The 24,545-nt window shown below is 39.0% G+C and overlaps 1 protein-coding gene across 2 annotated transcripts in view; it reads right to left on the reverse strand.

Annotated features, from left to right (window-relative positions):
• SLC35F4 (solute carrier family 35 member F4) overlaps positions 1-24,545 on the reverse strand; it is a 287,250-nt gene that overhangs the window by 24,978 nt on the left and 237,727 nt on the right. For both annotated transcript variants that reach the window (XM_070797652.1, XM_070797653.1), the window contains exons 2-3: positions 6,924-7,109; positions 1,769-2,066 (exon numbers count right to left, since the gene is read on the reverse strand). In XM_070797652.1, coding sequence (XP_070653753.1) covers positions 1,769-2,066; positions 6,924-7,109 — 484 coding nt within the window. The remainder of the gene's footprint in view (positions 1-1,768; positions 2,067-6,923; positions 7,110-24,545) is intronic.

Here is a 24,545-nt window from a genome sequence, read left to right on the forward strand (position 1 = left end):
GAGTCCACAGGGAATAAAGATCAAGGATCTCAGAATTTTCTGGCAGTGTTTACCTTTCATATGGAGGGGGCCACTAGAGAATATTCCCTACAAAGACAATGTTTTCTGCTTGAAAATAAAAGCTCTTTGATTCAGTTTCAGAAATGGTCAACTTCACGCTAGGACTAACAGGTGGAGGTGTCCTGTCAAGTCACAGATTTCACTAAATTCAGAGTTCGTTCGGTGTGAGAGAAACTCATTCCCCAAACACCACTTCTGTCAGCAGGAGCCTCTTGTTGTAAATGTGTTCTCTTAAGTAACACTGACCTGGCTTGCTTTGAGGTCTTCTGAGGCATTACTTCCCATACTAACCTTTTGCTGTTTTTAATCTGCATATGTGTCTAAACCATAGGAACCTTTGAGTAGAACACATACCCTATAAGTAAATGGAGGTATCTGCAATCAGGGAGAACTTTATTCTGATGATCATGTCCCCTGCAATCATGTATTAAGTATTGTTATCTAAAAAGATCTTATGCCCCAGTATCATGTCTGTTTTAATGGGAAGAAATTAGTTTTAGCAATCCTTAACAGATATAAGGCTTTTTTCTTTCCTCCAAACAAGAAAACACTTCTCTTTGAACTGGTTTTTGTTGCTTTAATGATAGCAGAATGTTCATGCACACACAGAGAAAGTCAGCTCACAGTGTGACTTCAGGATTCCTGGGCAATTCCAAGCTGGTGATAGAAATTGGAAGTTGAAGATAAAGCCTTCAGAATGTCTTACGTTTTTAAGGACAGTCTTACCATGTTATCATAAGGTAAAAGGGCAAGGTAGAAAGGTTATTTGGGCTCCTGTAAGACAAATTTATTGCCATTCTGCTGAGGAGGAATAAGCAAAAAAGCTGTCACTCTCCCATTGCCATCTGCTGAAGTCAAGACCACTGTTTTCTCTTGGTGAGCAGGGTGACTGTCCTGGAAGTTGTTCCTTGATTCTGGTTTTTCTTTTCAAGAAGCTGTCTGTTGGCAAAGGACCTTTAACCCAAATGCTACTTTTGCCTTTCCTCAGTGCTGCACAGGACTAGATGACATGACTCTGCCAACTTTCCGATCTCTCCAAGATGGAGCTGCATAAGCCAGATCTAACTCAGAGCAACCAATACAACCATGGCAGTCAAGTTCATGGCCAGCAAACCAACAGACAAAGCTCTCTGTTCCTAGCCAGCAAAGAACAGCTTCTTTTAAACCATCCCAAGGCCAGACTTCCATTTGCATGAGACCAAGTCATTTTATCTGCTATAATACCACTGTGTCCAGAATACTGAGCAAGTGTTTTTGTAAGAATCTTATTAATACAGTGTTTTTTTTTCTTTCTGGGCTCGAGACCCTGGGTTGTTCTTTGAAAACATGATAGAGAGATTGAGCTGGATTAAAATCTGGGTTCCATTATTTATAAATGTGTGACCTTGGACAAGTCACTGAATCTCTCCAAACCTGTTATTCTTGTGCTACAATAGGGATAATTAACACCACCTTAAAAGGTGGCTGTTACCACCAATGATAATTAGATAAGATCTGCAAAAGCACTAGCACAGTGCCTGGCATGTTGTAGACAATAATTTTGGAGGGAGGAGCGAGCTGATTCTGTTTCTTCATGTTCATATGTTCATTACTGACCTTAGATCCTGCCTCTCCACACTTAGCTCATCTTTCAAAGAGATGAAATCATGCATATTTGCATGAAATTATTTCAAAGCATCTCCTATTGGCCATTTAATATGAAACCTACCTGAATTTTTTCATTGGAGATTGTTTTTCTTGAGCAGTGGCCAGATGACCAGAATAATAGACTGGGAAAAACATAATGTTCCAGTTCGTTGAAAACCAAGTCATGAAAAATGGACAGTAGAAGTTCTTATAAGTAATTTTTACAATCTGTGTGGTTCCAACCCAAGATGATGACACTGACAAGATGATCAAAAGTCCCCAGGCAGCCTTCAGAACCATGGACATGCAGGATAGGCAGCGAGCCTTGATTCTGTTTTCTTGGCTGCTGTTCTCAGGATGAGTCTGTGTTCCATCATCCCCTGCAAACAGGAAAGGAATACAAATGTGTGGAAATCAAGTTATAAAACAGAAATCAAAGAGACAGACAGTAGAATCACCAGTGTTTTGTTTTCCCTGCTATCATTTGAAGAGACAAATAACACTGGCTCATTTTCTGTCTGGAATCTCTGCTCTATAAGGTATACTGTGTATCTGGGACCCTTATCCAGGCCATGATGATGCTGATGAACTTGGTGGATGCTCTCTGTTCTCAGGGGAACCCTACCCACCTCCTTGTGAGAGCATTTCAGCTTCAAAGGCTTTGGCCTTGGCCACATGATCTGCTTTGCCTAATCAAACATGAACAGATGGTATGTTCACCATCTGTGGTATGGTATGCCAGCTCTCTGTAGAAGCTTTAAGAGGCTTCACACAGTCCCACTACCTATCTCTAGCTCTTCCTTTCTGCCACTAGAATGGAAAATCTCAAATAGAAGCTGGTCTATGTAGGAGAATGAGCAGGACCTAGTTAGAACCCTGTATTCACCAACATAAAAAGTGAATGAGAAATAAGTACTTATTGTTATTTCCCACTGAGTTTTTTTTTTTTTTTTAAACTGCAGCAAAGATTAAATAGAGCAAGTCTGGACTGCACAAAATCACCACCTACCTCAGAACAAATTACTATTTAATATATTTCTGGGAGCACAGTGAGTTCTGCTTTACATTTTTACATTTACTAAGAAAATTTAGTAGCATTTTTTTTCACACTGAAATAGCCGAAGTTCTCCAAAAGTGACAATCATAAAGGCCTTCTCCCTAAGAGTGAAAACAAGTTCAACACAATGAATTTATATACCCATCAGGACATTAAATGAGAGCAGTGGTCATCCTGAGTCCCCAGATGGTAGAATCCGGGGAAAGGTAGACAGAATTGTCTGTAAAATTCCATGGTGTTTCCAGGGACCTCCTCTAAGCATATAAGGTTTATCCTGGGCTTACGCAAGTCGTACAGCCCACAGACTGAGAGTGATAGTGGATGGGTTTCTCACATTCCTCTTCAGAACCTGCCGGCTCTCTGCTGAATGTTTCCATTGCTTAATGACCCAGGCGTGACTGCCCCGCTTTGGCAAAGGCTTTCATCGAGCCATTTATTTGGGGAAAGCAGATAGCAAGCCTTGAAAGCGAATTTTTCACTGGAGAGTATAAACCAAGCAGGATGAACAGGCAATTACTACGTGACTTCCAAGTCTTATAAACAGAATTCTCAGAGCCTAGTCTCTGGAAGATGAAAACTGGTATTCTTTTTATTTATTCAACAAAGTCCTGTGGAGACTACCAGGAGCTAGTTAAATAGGTCCCAGGGGTTCAAAAATGAAAGACTTGAGCTCATAATCTAGAGGAAGGTCAGGAAACACATCTAAAACAGTGGGAGAAGGGCCGTGTATGGCAGATACAAGGCCATGTGGAGGCAGACAAGAAGCACTTGTTAAGATGAGGTGTAGTCGCCAGGAGAAACTTCCGTGATGCAGTAACATTGAGATGAGGCTGAAAAGTATGCTAACCAGAATCCTTGGCTGTGTATAGACTAGACCTGATAAGACTCTTCGAATTCACTATGTACATGTGGTTTATACAGAGAGTAGACGGGAAAAAACGAAAATGAATAAGAGGGCAGAACAAGAGCTGTTGTCTTGGAAGGCTGGAAAGGGAACATGAGCCTACCCAAGTAAGTGGGTTATTACCAGTCCCATTTTACAGATGCAAAAACTGAGACTTGTATTAAAGGTTGTTCAAGGTTGAGCCCAAGTCAGTATGACTCCAGGGTCTAAACTTTTTATTCTGAATATTCATTTGGTCTAGGTTTCAGGCTTGAGCTCCCCATTTAAGCACTGGAAGCTTCAAAAATGGTTTAGAGGAAAGTTTCCTGGCAGGAAGGGCAGCCTTGCATGAGGTTTAATAGAAGAGAAAGGTATACTACACTTTAGATCACACTATTCTAAGGGACTAGCTCATAAAGGAGGAATGATTATACAAAGATTATTTGTATTCCTTTGACATCTGCCTTTACTGTCACCTTTGAAGATGACATCTGTACCACTGTCGGAACATACAGAGCACTTTTGATGACACCAATAGTCACCTAAATCCTCCCATAGTACTGGCTCATCTTCTGCGAACTAGATTGAATTGTTGACAATTCTTTAATTTTACTATCTGTAGATACCATAGGAAGATTCACTCTCCAGGGTTCTTTTATTTTTCTGATCATTTAAATACGAGTTTCTATAGTCCTGCTTAGATTTATTGTTTTGTATACATCATTAAAATTGATTTATCAGTAATTCCATTCGTCTCTCTGAATCTTGATTAGAGTCACACAGATTGATGGTAGAGGCCACTGGAATTTGGAAGCATGAGTGAAAGTCCTAGCCCTGCCACCAGAAGGCCCTGAGTATATATTTAATTCTGGTCTTAGCGTCTCTGTCAAACACCAATAATACTTAGCTCATGGGATTCATTTTGAGGTTAAGTACCATAACATTCATGAGAGCATCGAGCTGCTGTTTAGATTCTTCTTTTCTTTTTCTTTTTGGTGTCTAGGAATATCCCCAAGTGGCTTCCGAATCACTGCAGAAAGAGTAAATTATGCCACATGTGGTCTTCAGTGGTACCGTCTTTGAGATTTGTAATTGGTATACGATAGAGAGGGCAAATTTATTAACCATACTTAATTAACTGCAACATTCTGTTCTGCAGATAAGTGGGATAATAAGAATATTACTGCAACTAATTAAAGCCAATTAAAACTTTCTGAAGATTTACAATGTCATTTTCTTCACTTTTTACAAAGGAGTTTTGGCCCTGGGGTCCATAGTTGCTGAGATTCCATTTTAAAATATTGTCATTTTGGGGAAAAAAATCTTTTCTCATAAAAACCCCTAATCAAATAAGTAGGACCCTAGAAGAGGCTTTCACACCTCCTCTATGCCTTCATTTACCTGCGTCCCCTGAATTATTTCTTTTTTGCTTATTTTTTAAAGCTAGTGTTCTCAAAGTTATAAGGTTTTTGGTTTTTGATTTTTTTCCACTACCCACTTGTTTTGAATAGAGTTATTTTGTTGTTTTTGCTGGTGTCACTATTGACTTTAAGGATGCAAGAGATTTTAATATATTGTTGGCCAAGCTGAAGGAATAAATGGAGAAGGGGAGATTGAAAATGTAGGTGGAAGAGATGGAGAGGAGGTAATCATGGATGTAGGAGGAGTCGGCATCAGAATGGTAGCAAACACAGAAGTCAAAAGCGGTCCCTGCAATGATGACAGTGAAAGTCTCTCAGTCAAGTCTGACTTTTTGCGACCCCGTGGACTGTAGCCTGACGGCTCCCTCTGTCCATGGAATTCTCCAGGCCACGATACTGGAGTGGATAGCCGTTCCCTTCTCCAGGGGATCTTCCCAACCCAGGGATTGAACCCAGGTTTCCCGCATTGCAGGTGGATTCTTTACCATCTGAGCCACCAGGGAAGCCCCTGCAATAATGATAATTAGCAAATTAGCAAGCAAGAGAACTGAGACACTTTTGAGGCAGGGAGGAAAGCATCTGTTAGCACACAATTGTTTCAGTCTTTTCAGGAAGGTAAAAGTGTGGTCATATGATGAGAGGAAGTGAATACGGATTCGAAGCTTGAGATTATCTCTGGGGAAGGCAGTATGATGTCCATCACCAAAATGTAACAGTATTGGGCAGCAGCCTTGTGGACCCAGCTGCATTTATTTTTTTCACATGACTTGTTTTATTGTGATATTTGTTTTACCGCAAGAGTCTAGAAACAAACCCACAGTATCTCTGAGGTCTGTCTGTATACTGTACTTAACTATCTTTGCTTCTTTCCCACCCATTCTTCCTCAACTGCTACATTTTGGCTTTTGCCCCATGACTCTCTTGAAATTTCTCTTGCTAGATAATAATAAATAATCTCCTGTTTTTGAAGTTCAATGGATACTTTTTCACTACTTCCTTTAGATGAAATAACAACCTTCTATATCACTAACCTCTCCTTTTCAGTTTATTTTGCTGAGTCCTGTTCCTCGTCCTCTTCTGATCATTTTAGAGTTTTCCAGAGTTCTGTCTCTATTTAGCTCTCTCTTGTGTCCTTCTTCATCCTTTAAGGATTTTATGCATACTCCTGCATTGCAGGCAGATTCTTTACCGTCTGAACCACTAGGGAAGTCCCATGCATATTCCAGCTATGTTTTAAAATGATACATTCGCTGGGAAACCCATGGATATAGTTAAGAGATTTATCTAGTGAATCCAGTAACCCAAGTATTCCAGGGGTTGGTAAGTGATCAGGCAGATGTGAGGAAAGGTTAAAGGTCTTGATCTAATAGTGAATGCTGATCAGGGAGGCAACTGAAGTGTCCTGAAGGAGGTATAAAATTGGGAAAACTAGAAGGGCTCCAAGGACTGGAGTCCTAATAAAGATAAAAGCAGAGTCTGTGATTTTACTGGTGCTTTTATTCTTCTCAGAATGGGTACAGCTTGCTATTACTAAATCCCAGGACTGAGATAAAAGGTGCTGGCTTTTGCCATCTTGAAGATAAGAAAAATAGTTTCCTTATAAACTTCATTAGAAGTCACTGTTTAACCACGTGTTAAGTCCTCCAACTATAGGTTTTGGTATTGTTTCTCTGCTACACTGTACACTGTCCATCATTAATGGATTATATCTATACATTTCTCTTCTTCCTTCTCCTCCCACTTGATAAACTTTGCTCACATGTACTCCTGAGAGTCAGTGTCACATCTCTACATTCTGTGCCAATGGTGAGATCTTTCACTGCTGGCTAGAAGCTTACCCCATGTACTGTTATTTAAGAGGAGGTCACTCACATACCTGATTTGTTTTGCCTCTCAGCTCTGTGTCCACAAACTCCAGAGGATCCTCGACTCTGAAGTTCAAGAATAGGAGCAGAGGAATCTTCTGTGACAGAGAGAGGGGACAGTTGTCTGCTGATGCTACTGTGTGAACTGGGGCAGTTGGCTCCAGGTTTACATCGAGTAACTGATGATCTGGAGGTATCTGGGAAGAAAGAGATCAGTTTGAAAATTTCCTGGAGGAAAAACATATTTTAAATGTTGTGGCAGTAAAATATATGGCACATTCATTGAGTTTGTTTCTAATTTTACAAAAGGGCCTCCAAAAAGAAAATGCTATGTTGGTAAAGTCTGTTCCCTAAGATAAAGGGTCCTTTTAGACAAATCCATTGACTAAATGAACATTAGAAAATGGTGTTTGGGTTGATTTAGCTGTTCTGAATTAGAACTGTTCTTAAAGTCGAATAGTTTACCTCAGGGAAAGCAAAATGGTGTTATTTTTTTTCTCCCTTTTCTTCCTGAGGTTGACTGTTGAATTCCTACCTGGTAAAACTGCCAACTAGCTCTCCTACTAAATCTTCTATACACTTTTCCATCAGTTGGATCACTGAAATCCAACTTTGTTGTATCTCCTCTGTTCTGGCTAGATTTATTCAATACGTTGAATAAAAGTGGTGAGAGTTGGGATGCTTTCAACTTTTTTCACTGTTGAGAATGATGTTAGCTGTAGGTTTGTCATATATGCCCTTTATTATGTGGAGATAAATTCACTCTATTCCCACTTTCTGGAGTTTTTAATGATGAATGGAAGTTGGATTTTGTCAGAAGTGTTTTCTGCATCACATGATTTTTATTCTTCAATTTGTTAATGTGTATAGCACTGATTGCTTAGCAGATAATAAAAAGCTCTTGCATCTCTGGGATAAATTCCATTTGATCATGGTATACTATCTTTTGATGTATCTTTGGATTTGGTTTGCTAATATTTTGTTGAGGACTTCTGCATCTACATTTTTGCATCAGTGATATTGGCCTGAAGTTTTTTTTGTCTGGTTTTGGTATCAGGGTGATGGTGGCACCACAGAATGAGTTTGAAAGTGTTCGTGCCGCTGCAATTTTTTTTGAATAATTTAAGAAAGATAGGTATTAATTATTCTCTAAATGTTGGGTACAATTCACCTTCACCATTTGGTCCTGGACTTTTGTTTACTGGAGTTTTTTTCTTTTTCTTTTATTACTGATTCAATTTCATCATTGATAATTAGTCTGTTTGTATTTTGTATGTCTTCCTGGTTCAGACTTGGAAAATAGTACATATTAGGAATTTCTCTAGGCTGTCCATTTTATTTGCATATAGTTGCCCTTAGGAGTCTCTTATGATCCTTTGTATTTTCGTGGTGTTGGATGTAACTTCTTTTTCATTTCTGAAATTGCTGATTTGGACCTTCTCTTTTTCATGATGAGTCTGGCTAAAGTTTTATCAATTTTATCTTTTCAAAGAAACTGCTCTTAGTTTTGTTGATCTCTTCTATTTTTTCTATTTAATTTATTTCTGTTCTGATCTTTATCATTTATTTCCTTCTACTAATGGGTTTTGTTTGTTCTTTGCTTTCTAGCTCCATCTGGTCCAATGTGTCACTTCAGGCTAGTGTTTCCTTGTTAATTTTCTGTCTGAATGATCTGCCCATTGATGTAAGTGGGGTGTTCAAGTCCTCTGTTAGTATTACATTACTGTTGATATATCCATTTATGTCTGTTAATATTTGCTTTTATGTATTTAGGTGCTCCTATGTTGGGTGTGTATTTATAATTGCTGTTATCTTCTTAGATTGATCTTTGATCATTATGTAATGTCCTTTTTTTTGTCTGTTGTAACAGTCTCTGTTTTAACTATTTTAAGTCTATTTTATCTGATATAAGTATTGTGACCCTGGCTTTCTTTTGATTTCCATTAGCATGGAATACCTTTTTCTATTTCTCACTTTCAGTCTGTACGTGTCTTTGGACATGAAGTCTACTGTAGGTCTTGTTTTTATATCCCTTCAGCCTTTTTTGTTTTAGTAATACTTTTAAAAATTGAATTAAAATTTAAAATGTTGTGCCAATCTGTGCTATACAACAAACTGAGTTATACACATATGTACACTTTTTTTAAAATATTCTTTTCCATTATGGTTTATCCTAGGACACTGGGTATAGTTCCCTGTGCTGTACAATAGGAACATGTTTATCCATTCTAAATATAAGAGTTTGCATCTACCAGTTCCAAAGTCCCAGTCCCTCTCTCCCTCCCCCCATTCCCCTTGGCAACCACAGGTCTGATCTGTGTCTGTGAGTATGTTTCTGTCTTGTAGATAGACAGGTTCACATGTGCCATACCTTGGATTCTGCATATAAGTGATATCATATGGTATTTGTCTTTCTCTGACTTAGTTAGTATGATAATCTCTAGTCACATCAATGTTGCTGCAAATGGCATTATCTGTTTTTTTATGGCCGAAGTAGTATTCCATTGTACATATGTACCACTTCTTTATCCATTCATCTGCTGATGGACATTTAGGTTGTCTCCATGTTTTGGCTTTTGTGAATAGTGCTGCTATGAACATAGGGGTGCATGGATCTTTTTAAATTAGTTTTCTCTGAATATATGCCCAGGAGTAGGATTTCTGGGTCATATAGTAGTTCTATTTTTAGTTTTCTGAGGAACATCCATACTGTTTTCTATAGTGGCTGCACCGACTTACATCCCACCAACCGTGTAGGATGGTTCCATTTTCTCCACACCCTCTCCATCATTTGTTATTTTTAATGACTTTTTAATGATGGCCATTCTTACTGGAGTGAGGTGGTACTTCCTTTTTCTTTTGATTTGCATTTCTCTAATACTTAGTAGTGTCGAGCATCTTTTCACCTGCCTAAGGTCCATCTGTATATTGTCTTTGGAGAAATGTCTGTTAAGGTCTTCAGCCCATGTTTTGATTGGGTTGTTTGTTTTGTTGTTGTTGAGTTGTATGAGCTGTTTGTATATTTTGAGGATTAAGTCCTTATCTGTCACATCATTTGTGATCATTTTCTCCCTTTCTGCAGGTTGTCTTTTTTCTTTTTTTTTTAAATGATTTCCTTTGCTGTGCAAACACTTGTAAGTTTGATTAGGTCCCGTTTGTTTACTTTTGTATTTTTTTTTCCTATTGCCTTGGGAGGCTGACCTAAGAAAACACTGGTTGGACTTATGTCAGAGAATGTTTTGCCTATGCTGTCTCCTAGGAGTTTTGAGGTGTCATATCTTATACTTAAGTTTTCAAGCCATTTTGAGTTTATTTTTGTGTATGGTGTGAGGATGTGTTCTAACTTCATTGATTTACATGTAGCTGTCCAACTTTCCCAGCACCACTTGCTGAAGAGATTGTCATTTTCCCACTTTATATTTTTACCTTCTTTGCTGAAGAGTCATTGATCATAGGTGTGTGGATTTCTGGGTTTTCTATTCTGTTCCATTGATCCATATGTATGTTTCTGTACCAATATCACAGTTTTGATTACTGTAGCTTTGTAGTATGTGCTAAAGTCTGGGAGGGTTGTACCTCCTGCTTTGTTTTAGCTTTTTTTTTTTTTTTTTTTTTCCCCTCAGGATTGCTTTGGCAATTCTGGTCTTTCATGGATCTATAAGTTTTTGGAGAATCCCATGAACAGGGAAGCCTGGTGGACTATAGTCCACAGGGTCGCAAAAAGTGGGGTATGACTTAGTACACATCTACATAAATTTTTGGATTATTTTTTCTAGTTCTGTAAAAAATGTCATGTGTAATTTGATAGGGATTACATTAAATCTCTAGATTGTTTTGGGTAGTATTGCCATTTTAGCCATATTAATTCTTCCAATCCAAGAGTATATCTTTCCATTCTTTGAATCCTCTTTAATTTCCTTTATTAATGTTTTATTGTTTTCAGGATATGTCTTTCACTTCGTCAGTTAGGTTTTTGGGGTTTTTCTTTTGGTGCAATTTTAAGAGGGACTGTTTTTTTTGTTTGTTTTTTGATTTTTTTTTTTTTGCATTCCCTTTCTGATATTTCATTGTTAGAGCAAAGAAATGCAACTGATTTCTGAATGTTAATCTTGTATCCTGCTACTTTGCTGAATTAATTTATTAGACCTAGTAGTTTTTTTGTGGAGTCCTTAGGGTTTTCTAGGGGCTTCCCAGGTGGCTCAGATGGTAAAGAAACTGCTTACAATGTGGGAGGCCTGTGTTTGATCCCTGGGTTGGGAAGATCCCCTGGAGGAGGTCATGTCAACCCACTCCAGTATTCTTGCCTAGAGAATCCCATACAGAGGTGTCTGGCAGGCTGTAGTCCATGGGGTTGCAGAGTTGGACACAACTGAGTGACTAAGCACTAGGGTTTTCTATATATAGTATCAGGTCATCTACATATAGTGACACTTCTCCCTCTTCCTTACAATTTGGATACCTTTTGTTTTTTTTGTTTGGCTGCTGTGGCTAGGACTTCCAGTACTATGTTGAAGAGATGTGGTGAGAGTGGGCATCCTTGTCTTTAGTGTAAAGGCTTTCAGCTTTTCACTATTGAGTATCATGTTGGCTCTGGGTTTGTCATAAATAGCTTTTATTTTGTTGAGATGTGTCCCCTGTATACTCACTTTGGTAAGAGCTTTTTTTCTTTTTATCATGAATGGATGTTGAATTTTGTCCGATGCTTTTTCTGCATCTATTGAGATAATCCTGTGGTTTTTAGATTTTCTTTTGTTGGTGTGCTGGCTTACACTGATTTGCATATATCGGACCATCACTGTGGTATATGATCTTTATTATTTGGTTTTGGATTTGGTTTGTTAGTATTTTGTTGAGAATTTTTGCATCTGTGTTTATCAAAGATGTTGGCCTGTAATTTTTTTTCTTGGTGGTTATCTTTGTCTTGCTTTGTCTTGTTTTGGTATCAGGATTATGGTGGCTTCGTAGAATGTCTTTGGGAATGTTCCTTTCTTTTCAATCTTTTGGAAGAGTTCGAGAAGAATTGGTGTAAGCTCTTAATATATTTGGTAAAATTTATCTACGAAGCCGTCTGATCCTAGACTTTTATTTGTAGGGAGTTTTTATTTTTTTTACTACAGATTTTGTTTCACTTCTAGTGGCCAGTTGCACAAATCATCTATTTCTTCTTGATTCAATTTTGGAGTGCTGTAAGCTTCTAGAGAGTTGTCCGTTTCTTCCAGGTTGTCAAATTTGTTGGCATATAATTATTCATAGAATTCTCATCTTTTTTTGTATTTCTGCACTATCAGTTGAGATTTTTCCTTTTTCATTTCTTATTTTGTTTATTTGGGTTCTTTCTCTTCTTGGTGAGCCTGGCCAGAGGTTTGTCAATTTTCTTAACCCTTTAAAATAACCAGCTCTTGGTTCTATTGCTTTTTTTTTCCTTCTTTTTTCAATCCCTATTTTATTTATATCCTCCATATCTTATTATTATTTTTCTTCTGCTGACTTTAGATTTAGATTTCATTTGTTCTTCTCTAATTATTTTAGGTGGTAGGTTAGGTTGTTTATTTCAGATTTTTCCTGCTTTATGAGGAAGGCCTGTATTGCTATTAACTTCCCTCTAAGAACTGATTTTGCTGCATCCAGTGGATTTTGAATGGTTGTATTTTCATTGTCATGTGTCTCAAGGTATTTTTAAATTTCCATTTTGATTTCATTGACTCATTGATTTTTTAGTACATGCTGTTTAGACCCCGTGTAATCAATTTTTTCTCATTTCTTTTCACTATGTCTTCTGATTAGAGCATTTAGTCTATTTACATTTAAAATAATTATTGATATGACATTTTGTTAATTGCTTCTGGGTTGGTTTGGTAGGTCTTTTTTTTATTCCTTTGTTTTTGTCCTCATCTCTTAGGATTTGATGATCATCTATAGTGTTATGTTTGGATTCCTTTATCTTTTTTATGTATGTATCACAGATTTTTGGTTTAGGTTACTATGATGTTTTTATATAGCAATCTGTACATATGAATGGTTAAGTTGCTGATTCTTAATTTCAAATGCATTTCAACAACCCTGCGTTATGCTCTTCTCCCCTTAAAATTACTGTAAATATAGATAATTTTACTACTTTTTTCTTTTAACCTTCTTACTAACTTTATGAGGGGATGATTTCCTACCTTTACTGTGCATTTGCCTTTATTGATGAGCTTTCTCCTTGTATGATTTTCATGCTTCTCATTGTGTCCTTTTTTGCTCAGAGAAGTTACTTTAACATTCCTTGGAAGCTTGTTTGGTGGTACTGAACTCTCTTAGCTTTTGCTTGTCTGTGAAGCTTTTGATCTCCCCATCAAATCTGAACAACAGCCTTGCTGGGTAGAATAATCTTGGTTGTAGTTTTTTCCCTTTCATTACTTTAAATATATTGTGTCACTCGCTTCTGGCTTAGAGTTTCTGCAGAAAAGTCAGCTGATAATCTTGTGAGTTCCCCTGTATGTAAAATGTTGCTGTTCTCTTGAAACTTTTGATATTCTCTATCTTCTGTTTTTGCCATTTTAATTACAATGTTTTGATGTGTTCCTCTTTGTGTTAATCCTGTATGGGACTCTCTGTACTTCCTGAATTTGGATGTCTGTTTCTTTTCCCAGGTTAGGGAGGTTTTCAGCTATTCTCTCTCCAATTATGTTCTCAGTCCTCCCCCTTCTCTTTGTGGGACCCGTATAATGTGAATATTAGTACATTTGATGTTGTCCCAGAGGGAATTATCCTCATTTCTTATTCCTTTTTCCGTTCAGCATCAGTGATTCCCACTACTCTATCTTCTAGCTCATGCTGTTCTATTCCTCTGAACCATTTAGTCTAATGTTGATCCCTTCTAGTGTATTATTTCATTTAAGTTATTGTATTCTTCATCTCTTTTATATTTATTATTTTTATCTTCTAACTCTTCATTAAAAACTTCCAACTTCTCATTCTATACATCCATTATTCTCCCAATTTCTTTGATCCTGTTTATGATCACTACCTTGAACTCTTTCTCAGGTAGCATGTCTATTTCCACTTGGTTCTTCTGGAGTTTATCTTGTTCCTTCATCTGGTATATGTTCTTCTATCACTTCATTTTACTAACTTGCTATTTTTATGTATCTGGTAAGTTAGTTATATTTCCTGGTGAGACATCCTATGAGTCCAATAGCACACTCCCATCTTGTCACCAGAGCTATACACTCCAAATGTTCTATGAGGGCTGTGTGGGTATTTCTGTTGTGGTGAGCAGACTATGTCAATGGTCTGGTAGGTTTATTTGGCTGTGGTCGGGTTGGTTGCCAGGTCCTGCCTGGTGCAGAGGCTGCCATCTGCTGGTTATGGGGTCTGATCATGAGGCAGCTAATTGCAGAAACCTGAAGGCCCTAGGCTAGTGCTATATTACTGATGGGCAGAGTCAGGATCCAGGAGAACCTGGGGCTGTTGTCTACTTACTGGTGGATGAAGCCAGATCCTGGGGCTAGTGCCAGCCTACTGGTGGACAGAGCCAGGTCCTGGGGCCTGCTTGCAGGACTTAGGGGTCCCAGAGCAAATGTCAGATTGCTGACTGTGGGGGCTGGTGTCTTGAAGCTTGTATTGGCCTACTAGTGGGTGGAGACCAGGCCCAGCCAGTTCCAGGGCAGGCCTGGTCTACAAATTGTGGTGGTGTTTTTTCTGTCTAGTGCCTGCCTGCTGGTGGGTCAAGTTGGATCTGAAACTAGGGCAGGCTCACTGATGGATGGGACCTGGGCCGGGGTCTCTGCTTGGAGGGTCCTGGGAGTCTTGGATCTATTGCCTGTGTACTGGTGTGTGGGGATAGGTCCTGGGTCCTCTGGTGGGCAAGGCTATGTCCAGAGGTGGCTGCAGACCCAGGGTTCTTGAGGCAACCTGTCTGCTGGTAGATGGGGCTGTGTCAGTGTCCAGTTAACTGCTTGGCCTGAGGCATCCCAGTACTTGAGCCTGCAGACTGTTGGGCTACAGTGGGATTTTTCTGTGGTAATAAGCTATAAGAAAAATTCCAGGATAGTATTACCATGTCGTAGAAGGAGCTCCCCAAAATGGTTCAGGAATCTATGTACCCAGGGTGAAATGGAGTTATTTCCTACCTCTCCAGGAGGGGGTAGGTCTAACCCAGGCTACTACCAAATTACTGCTTCTACCCTGGGTAGACTTTGTGTGAATCCCTTACAAGTGAGGTCTCTATTTCCATCAGCCTTCTGGAACTCCCAGAAGTAAGCCTGTGGCCTTCAAAGCCAAATTTTCCAGGGGCGGGGGTGGGGGGTAGGGTGGGGGGAGTGTCTTCCCAGTGCTGGATCTCTGGGCTGTGGAGCCCAAAGTGGGATCCAGACCTCTCAATCCTTTGGGAGAATCTCTGCAGTTGTAATTGTTCTCCTGTTTGTGGATCACCCGCCTGGGGTATGGGATTTGACTTTATCACTACTCAGCCCCTCCTGCTGTCTCATTATGATTCCTTCTTTATATTCTCATTGTAGATCTTTTCTGGTAGGTTTGCGTCTTTTTCATCGATGGCTGTCTGTAAATAATTGTGATTTTGGTGTGCCTGTGAGAGAAGCGCTCAAGGTCTTTCTATATCATCTTGTGACCAACAGTTTGTTTCTAATTGAATGTTTCAAATTCAATGAAGAGAGGCTGTCTAAAATTCAGGAAACTCTCATTTACTATGTTCTTCAAAGGATGTGACATTTCAGATACGCCAAGAGTAATTTTTAATTTATCTTTCAAGTATCTTGTATAATTTATGTTTGCATGAGGTGTGCCTTCTCGTGTTTTCTTAGGTGAGTATCAGGTTTCATTTTGTGATTACTCAGCAGTTATAGGTGGAAAGGAGGAAGTCCAAAAACTGAGTAGCAAGTTGAGATGGAGCTGAGATAAAAATATTGGCCGTAGTTACTAAAAAGTTTGTGAATCACGTGTAACTAGCAAGTGTTGAATTTATAAGCCAAGTTAGTGATTTCTTTTGCTTCCGCATTTTCACTGCAGTGTTATGTCCTGGCTTCAGTACCTCGTGGTCCTTATGCAATATAGCTCAAACCTCATTGCCTTCTGCCAGCTGCCTCCCACTTGGTGATTCACGGAAGAGGCCTGAAAATAGTTGAGCCACTGGACCCACTTTATTCCATTGTCCTAAAAAGGCAAATATAAACTAAGAGCCAGGCCCAGAGGCATGTTCAGAGCTTAGTCCATAAAACTGTCATCTCCAGCCCTGGAAAGGCAGATGCTGGCCCATGCTACATGGTTTTGTACCATTCAATTAATATAAAGCCAGCCCCAACAAAAATAAATATTCAGAATGTCACCTGGGATGCAATCAAGGATCACAAATAAATCATTTATATTGTGTTTTATATGCCACAGTGAGAGCCTGGATGTTGCAAAAACAGTTAATGAACAGTCTTCAGACTTTGACAGGTTTTGAGGATAAACTGCATTAGGAACAAAGGACTGGAAGTCTCCCATTAATCACACTAGACGGTCCCTCTGCCCCTTGTAAAGACATCCGCTCACCTGAGCCATAATGTTTGGCCACCTTGTGCCATTTTTCATAATTGCCCAGGCATAAAAATATGATTTCTTCATCTGTACTGGTTAGACTCCACATGCTCCCCAAATCAATGTAACTCAACAAGTAGTTATTAAGCGCCTATTCTAAGGCAGATATTTTGTCAGGTACAGGAGTTAGACAGATGATGACAGCATGGAACTCTCAACATAATATTAGAGTCAGGTATGTAACCAGTTAACTATAATGTGAACAGGAGAGCAGGAAGAAAGGGAGTGAGTGGTTTATTCAGCGGGAGTGCGAAAGGTTCTATGGGAGGTTACATCAGAGTTGGCTGTGAAGGAGGAACAAGACTTGGCCAGGCAGAATTTTATGCTGAGTCAGAAAATTGTAGGAACAGATAGTGCTGGAAAATGTATGCTATGAAACTTAATGGTAAGATGCTCAACTCTAAGATGCTAAATTCTGAGTACAAAAGAGCACTGAAAATTCCATTCTTCTACCCTTGCCTATTACTTGAAAAGGAACTTTGGTCTAATTGAAATTCAGACAGAATATAGTGGTTATAAACACAGGGTGTTTAAATTTTGGGAGACATGGTAGGAATCTGGGTCCAGCTATGTATAACTGCACAATGTTGAGCCTGAAGAAGGCCATCCAATCTCAATTTGTTCTTCTGTTCTATTCACATCTGAGGAGCATTGTATGGCTTAAATGGTCCATAGAAAATTCTCAAGAAATGCATATATCATAACTAATAATGACCAGGTAAACAGAAATGAACATTTGTACTACTTTATCAATCACAGTGTTTGACTTCATGAAATAGAAATACAAACTGAACTGGTTTAGCAAAAATGGTGAGTTTTCATAAAGCTTAGCAATCAAAGGGTAGGATGACCAGAGATGTTCCTAATCCTTAGAAGCAGCTGGAACCCAAGGCATGGTGTAGCTGAACAGAGCACCCACATCTCTTTTTTTAAAAAAATTATTTATTTTTAATTGGAACATAATAGCTTTACAGTGTTGTGTTGGTTTCTGCTATCCAGTGTTAATTGGCTATATGTATACATATAACCCCCTCCCTCTTGAGCCTCCTGCTCTATCTCAGCCCTCTAGGTTATCACAGAGGACCAAGCTGAGCTCCCTGTGCTATACAATAGGTTCCCACTAGTCATCTATTTTACACATAATAGTGTATATATGTCAGTACTATTCTCTCAATTTACCCCACCCTCCTCTTCCTGCTCATGTCCACAAGTCCCTTCTTTACATCTGCATTTCCTACTGCTGAGTGCCAGTTTTATTTCTCCTCATGTGGCAGCCGCCTGTCTTTCTTTGCAGAAAATTTGTTGTTCAAGGCCCCCAAGTTTCCAATCTTACAGCTTTAGCCTCCTTGGAGAAATATAGTTGTCCACAGACAAAATCTTGAAGAAACTTGTGTCTTTTACTGATTCCTGGTCTAATGTCAGTGGCCAGAGAATACTGCAATGGGTGCAGCTCTCAGAAAAGTGTGGGTGGCGCTGGGCAGACAGTGCCTTGGGTTTCCACTTAGAAACTTGAAAAGGACGAAGAAGAACTACAACTGCTAAGTAAAGCAGCTGCCCAGCAGATGGAGGATAAGGTACAGAAGTCTCAGATAACAACTTGAAAGAGGTTCACTGGGTAAAGGTCTTTAGAAAGTAGGTGAGAGAGAAGCAAAGTGTCAGACTGAGTTTCTGTGTGACTGACTACAAGATGACATGGGACATAATGGATAGACCAGACTCACAGATATTACCAAACAGAGATCCTGCCATTAACTCTTATCTCCCTTTAGCACAAAACATCAATGAAATATTTGGTTCTACCAAGCCGTCTGCTGAAAACTGAGCTAGAGATCTTATCCTGAGAGGCCCCAAACTATGGTGCGTGCTTACCTGAAAATCACATGTACTGCAGGTGCCCAAACCTAAAGACAGAGATAACAGAAACACAGAAGGGGATTACACAATGTAAGGGAGGGGAGAGGGAGGTGGAGTGAGAGCCACTATTTGATAAGACACAGCAGTATCCTGGAAAGACTTTCCTTAAAAGCAGGGTATCAACTGGTTGATCTCTGTCTACAGTTTTTCTGCTCTGAAATTTAAATTGGACAAAATTAATTCCTAAATCCCTACAGCTTTCTCTTCTTTGATTTAAAGATTTTTCAAATAAACACTTAAAAATCATGTTTAATTATAAGACTTTGTCTATTGTCCACAACTTTTTTTTAGCCATTTATATTAGTCAAGGTCTTGAAGGAAGAGAGAGCAAATCAGATTAGAATAATTTATAAAATGGTGGTCAAGGTAGAGAGCTACAGGGCCGTGGTTCTAGCATCGCCTGGGAGCTTGTTAAAAATGCAAATTATCAGCAGCTGACTCAGACACAGGTCTTCCTAGGTGGCACAGTGGTAAAGGCTCCACCTGCAAATGCAAGAGACATGGGTTGGGTCCCTAGGTCGGGAGGACCCCCTGGAGTAGGAAATGGCAACCCCCTCCCAATATTTTTACCTGGGAAATCCCATGGACGGTGGTGCCTGGCAGGTTACAGTCCATAGTGTTGCAAAGAGTTGGACACAACTGAGCATGCATGCGAACACACAACTCAGACATAGAAATTAGAAACTTTGCCATGTGGTAACTAGCAACCTGGGTTTAAGGAGTCCTCCAGGTGATTCCAATGCAAGTTAAATGTGAGAACCAGTGCGGGTGAGAAACCAGAGTGAGTAGGACAGTATCCAGGTTTAACAACAGCTCTTATGACACTTGGGCCTGAAGGGACATGAAGAGGGGGTGAGTGATTAGAAAACTCTGGAAGGAGAGGGTTATGAGTTATGATTTTTCATTAAGGTAGGCATCCATCGGGAGAAATTCTAAAAATACTCTCTTCCTTTGATATCCTATAGGGATGCCGTATAGGGGGTGGGATAAATCAAATCAATAAATCAAAAGCCAGAGAGCAAGAAAATCTGTTTCTGTAGTCCCTGGAGTTCTACTCTCAGAGGCAAGGTGGAGGAGGGGCAAGGAGAAGGCATCCAATACCCACGTTTCTACAGTAATATTATAATCACAAAATCAGGGGGTTGGACCATGTGATTTTCTAGCATTAAGCTTGTTTAATTGATGATTCTTCCAATCAGTCTCTTGCAAATTGTATTTTAAACATAAAACTAGCTTTGGCAATTTTCAACTTTTTTATTAGTTCATTTCTTTTAAACATCCGTGTATTTTCTGTAAAGCTGTTGTAATCACTCTTGAAATATCAAAGACAAAAATGTAATCCCAAAGTTGACTTAGAATTGGTTGGAAGCCATCATTATCACTGTGAGATTTTTGACTTATAAAAATAAAACATCAATAATTCAACAAAAGATTATGTAAAAAGCTGTATTTCAGCTTGTTTTGCAATGGCAGTAAATATATTCCTTGTAGTAAGAGTACTTAATGGCATCAGTATTAGTTGGATTTTCATAGAAGACCATATGGAATTTGCTGAAATTTCTTTTTTAATCAGTGGATTTATAATATTGTGTTAGTTTCAGGGGTACAGCTTCAGATTGTTTTCCATTATAGGTTATTACAAGATGCTGAATATAGTTCTCTGTGCTTTACAGGAAATCCTTGTTGTCTGTCTAATATACAGTGGTGTGTATCTGTTATTCTCATACTCCTAGTAAACTCCCCTCCCTTTCCCTGCTGTGGTAACCGTAAGTTTGTTTTCTATGTCTGTGAGTCTATTTTGTAAATAAGCTGATTTTTATTATTTTTTCAGATTCCATATATGAGTGATAGTAATTTGTCTTGGTTTGATTTCATTTAGAATGGTAATCTCTAGGTAATCTGCTGGCAATATTCCATTCTTTTTATGGCTGAATAATAATCCATTGTGTGTATGACCTTGGAGTGAATCCCACTTGATTATGGTGTACGATACCTCTCTGTGTTGTTGGATTTGTTTTGCTAATATGTTGCTGAGGATTTTTGCTTCTATATTCAAAGATACTGGCCTGTAATTTCTTTTTTTTTTTTTTTTTTTGGTGGTGTCTTTGTCAAGTTTGGTATCCTAGAATGACTTGTGGAATATTCTGAGAATGATAGGTGTAAGCTCTTCTTTGTATGTTTGATAGAATTCCTCAGTGAAGCCATCCAGTCTTGGAGTTCTGTTAGCAGGGAGTTTTCAGTCCTTGTTTTTATTATTATAGATGCTATTTCAATTCTAGTGATCAGTTTGTCTATTTCTTCTTGACTCAGTCTTGGCAGGCTATATGTTTCTAGAATCTTGTCCAATTCTTCTAGGTTGTCTATTTTGTTGGCATATATCTGGTCATAAAGTTCTTATTATTTTTATTTCTGTAGTATTGATTTTTCTCCTCTCTTCATTTCTTATTCTGTTTATTTGGATCCTCTCTCTCCTTGGTGAGCTTGACTAAGAGGCTTGTCAATTTTATCAGTTATTTTCTTCTTAGGTAAACATTTCACCCTAGAATTACTAAAAGGGGCAGCATCGTGGATGGTTAATGCATAGGCAATATACTAACTTTCCATTTCAATTTATAGCACCTTATTCTTTAACTTATCAAGTACTATTTACTATATCTTTAACATTCATTTCATAGAGAAGTATCTTTTAAAATGACCTCTTTGAGCCTTAAAAGGAGAAATCGACAGTAACAAAATAATAGTGGGGGACTTTAACACCCCATTTACATCAATGGACAGATCACCCGGACATTAAACTAATAAGGAGTGCACATGGAACATTTCAGCCTCACCGCATGGATAAGCCTTCCTTCCTGGCCCATGTGGGCCTCAGTACCCTCATTCAGGCAACTCTTTCTCCCTTTGCTTTGTTTTTTTCCCCTCTCCTGATTCTTCTCTACTTTTCTCTCTGACCTCTTCTACGTCGGTCCTATCCTTCCTAGACACCGGGCAGCTACAGCATCAGTCCTCTCAGCTTGTGAGACCACGTTCCCACTGGTTGGCAAGAGCTCACCTTAAACGATAACAAGCAGAGCTAGGAGAGGCTCACCTCCCACCATGCACATCCTAGTCCAGCAGACTCACCCTGAGGGGAGATTTACGAGAGTGATCAAGGTTTCGACCTCATCTCGTCTGCTGACTGGCAGTCCTAACTTCCCAGTATTTTCACCGTATTTTCCTGCTCTCTTTCTCAGTCTTTTCTGTCCCTCCTCCTTTTACCTTTCCCTTGATCCTTTTACCTGCACTTTATCCTGAACACTTGTTTCTTAAGTTGTTGGAATTGGTATCTTTTCTTAATGTAGTTTTGCTGTCCAACTGCTCCTGCAAGTCTCTGCCAAAATTGTGGGCATAGTGAAGCCTTTATTGCCTGAGATTCCAGCTTTGGGATACTTGGTGGGATTTTAAAGAATGAAAAGAAAGGAGCTTGCATTTTTCCCTACTCTGCCTTTGCAATTTAACTATTTTGCCTTGGCCCTCAGGAACTACCTGATCCATCTGTAGTTCCCTAGACTGAGAGGGGGAGAGGGCCATTTTAAATTTTAGAAAACTATGAGATCTCTGGTTCTGTTCTTATGTAAAAACTAACTTGTAAATAAGCTGTATTTAATTAGTTTAAAGCAAACTGTCTATACACATTCTCAGAAATGTAAAAGATGCTTGCCAGAATATATTTCAGGTTCATATGATCAGGGAAATAGTCAATATTGAATACCTGGTATTAAAGTTAGCTTAAGTTTCTGGGTTTAATTAATACACACCTGTCTTTAGAGTATCAACATTAAATATAAAACTTTTTGTACCCAGGGTTACTGAAAGTCAGTAAGTGCATATTGGTTCGGTTGTAACATTTGTCAAAGAGAAAATAACCTGATATGATTGAATTTTTAAGTAAATGTAACTGGGATAAGAACTTTTTGGTAAACTATAGAAATAATTATACTTTGGAAATATTGATCTAAAATTTTGGTAAATTGGAACTAAGTTAAATGATAATTCATTGAATATCCAAGCCATTTCAAAGCGATAAAATATCGGAACAGTAATTGCTAAACAGGTCTACATTTACCTAATTTCATCTTCTTGTGAAGGAGAAGCTAAAGCTGATTACTGCCTTGAGATATTCTCTACAAATTTACAAAATGCTACTGTAAAAGACAGTCAATAGTTGTGTAAGGAAAGCAGGATGAGTGTTTTCAGAAGAGAAGATATATAATGAATGGAAATAAATTTTGTTAAAGGAACAGGGGGTGATTTTGTCCAATAGCTGGCCATTTTTGAATGGAAATAATGGACAAAAGTATGGCTATGGAAAGTTGCAGAAGGTTTGTGGAAAAGGAACATTTGAGAAAAGAATTTTGTATGTGCTAAGGATTTTCTAAGGTTGGATTTAATTCAATTAGGTAAATCGATTTTATTAAGAATAGGCTGATGCAAGACTGCATTTGGTTTCTTTCATAAGAGAACACAGAGTTTATTTACTTTTGAAAAATTTTTTTTTTCACCTTAGCTCAAGGAATAATTGTTTCACAGCAACTTATGATTCTGTCTGACCAGATATGTTTCAAAAGTTTGAGATTTTTGACACACTTTACAAATATCAAAATCTAAAGTTCTTTTGAGATCTCTAGCTAACTTTAGGGCACTTCAGAGGGCCCCTGGAGCATTCCAGAGAGAGATTCTAAACTGACTGGGTTAATTTATACATAAACTACTTGGTAAACATTGTCCAAACTCACTGCTGCCTGTGTCAGGGAGAAGCAGCAGGCTCTCCCCACTTTTATGGTAGCCACCAAAGGGGGAGAGGGTCGGGGGTTCTGCCGCTGTCTAGTTTCTCACCTTACTCTATGTCTAAAAAAATGCCCTACAGGTATCCTACCACCTCTAGGCTCTCCGGTTCGTGAGGCATTTCTACTGCGACAAACTCCAATTCGTCCAGGAGTTTCTTTTTGCACTTTTAGGGCTTCCTCACTCCAGGTTTTGACAGCCCATATCTTGTTGCAGACTACCTATTGTAATGGCACTTCTAAGCAGTTCACAGGTTTGCAACCCCTCACAGCCTATGTCTTAAAGATGCTTGATCTTGAGGAATACAGCCCAACGTAGGAAAAGCTATCAAAGGATATAAATGATATAGACAACAGATTCCCCTCAAGGAGGGCTCTGGCAACACACTGGTACTGGTTCAAACATGCCCCATCAAATGAGGGACCAGGTCAACCAGAGACGTCTAGTTAGGAATTGATGGGAGAGTTGAAGACACTCAAATCCCTTTCTGACAAAAGCTTCCTAGTAAATGTCTCAGGGATCCTGGACTTCATTTCTAGTAGCGCTCTCAGTTACAGGGTACTCACCAAGGGTAAGTTCTTTCTTCTAAGCCAGAAGAAACACCTCTGGAATGTATCCTTAAAAATTGGAAATTTTTAAAAATAGATGAGCTTAAAAGGGAAAAACTCTGCTGTAACACTGGTCTTTATATAAGATGGAGAGATGAAGAAAAATGGCCTGAAAATAAGTCTCTATAATACCATCTTGCAATTGAAACGTCACTGTCACAAGATGGGAAAATGGACTGAGGTTCCTTATGTTCAAGCCTTGGTGGTCCTTTATCAGAACCCTACTCTATGCAGCTCCTGTAATCAAAAGTCCAGGGAATCAGAAAGCACTCCTGACATTCAAGATGACCCCCTTCTAACCTTCACCAGGCCTCAGGAGAGAGACCAAATCTCCCCTGCTTCTCCAGAGCCACCTACTTCCTCAGATCCTTCTGACCAATCCCAAGCTCTGCCTCCCTAAGTCCCTTTATCCCCTCCATTACTCCAGGAGGGAGAGACTAGTCCCTCTAGAGTAATTCACAGCTTCCAATCACCCCAAATTGGGAAAAGTGTGTCCTCTTAGGGAAGTGGACAGAGAACATGTGCCCTTCTCTTTAACCAGTTTAGCTCAATGCAGAGGCTGGGTTAGTTTGCTGAAGACCCTAATAATGTTTGTTGAAGGGTTTCAGACCCTAACTCTGTCCTTTGATTTAATCTGGAAAGATGTCCAAATAGTCCTATTTACTGCACCCTGAGGAAAAACAGAGAATTTGGACAGCGGCCTAAGGG

The sequence above is a fragment of the Bos indicus genome, chromosome 10 (genome assembly GCF_029378745.1).
Source record: "Bos indicus isolate NIAB-ARS_2022 breed Sahiwal x Tharparkar chromosome 10, NIAB-ARS_B.indTharparkar_mat_pri_1.0, whole genome shotgun sequence".
Classification (NCBI taxonomy): domain Eukaryota; kingdom Metazoa; phylum Chordata; class Mammalia; order Artiodactyla; family Bovidae; genus Bos; species Bos indicus.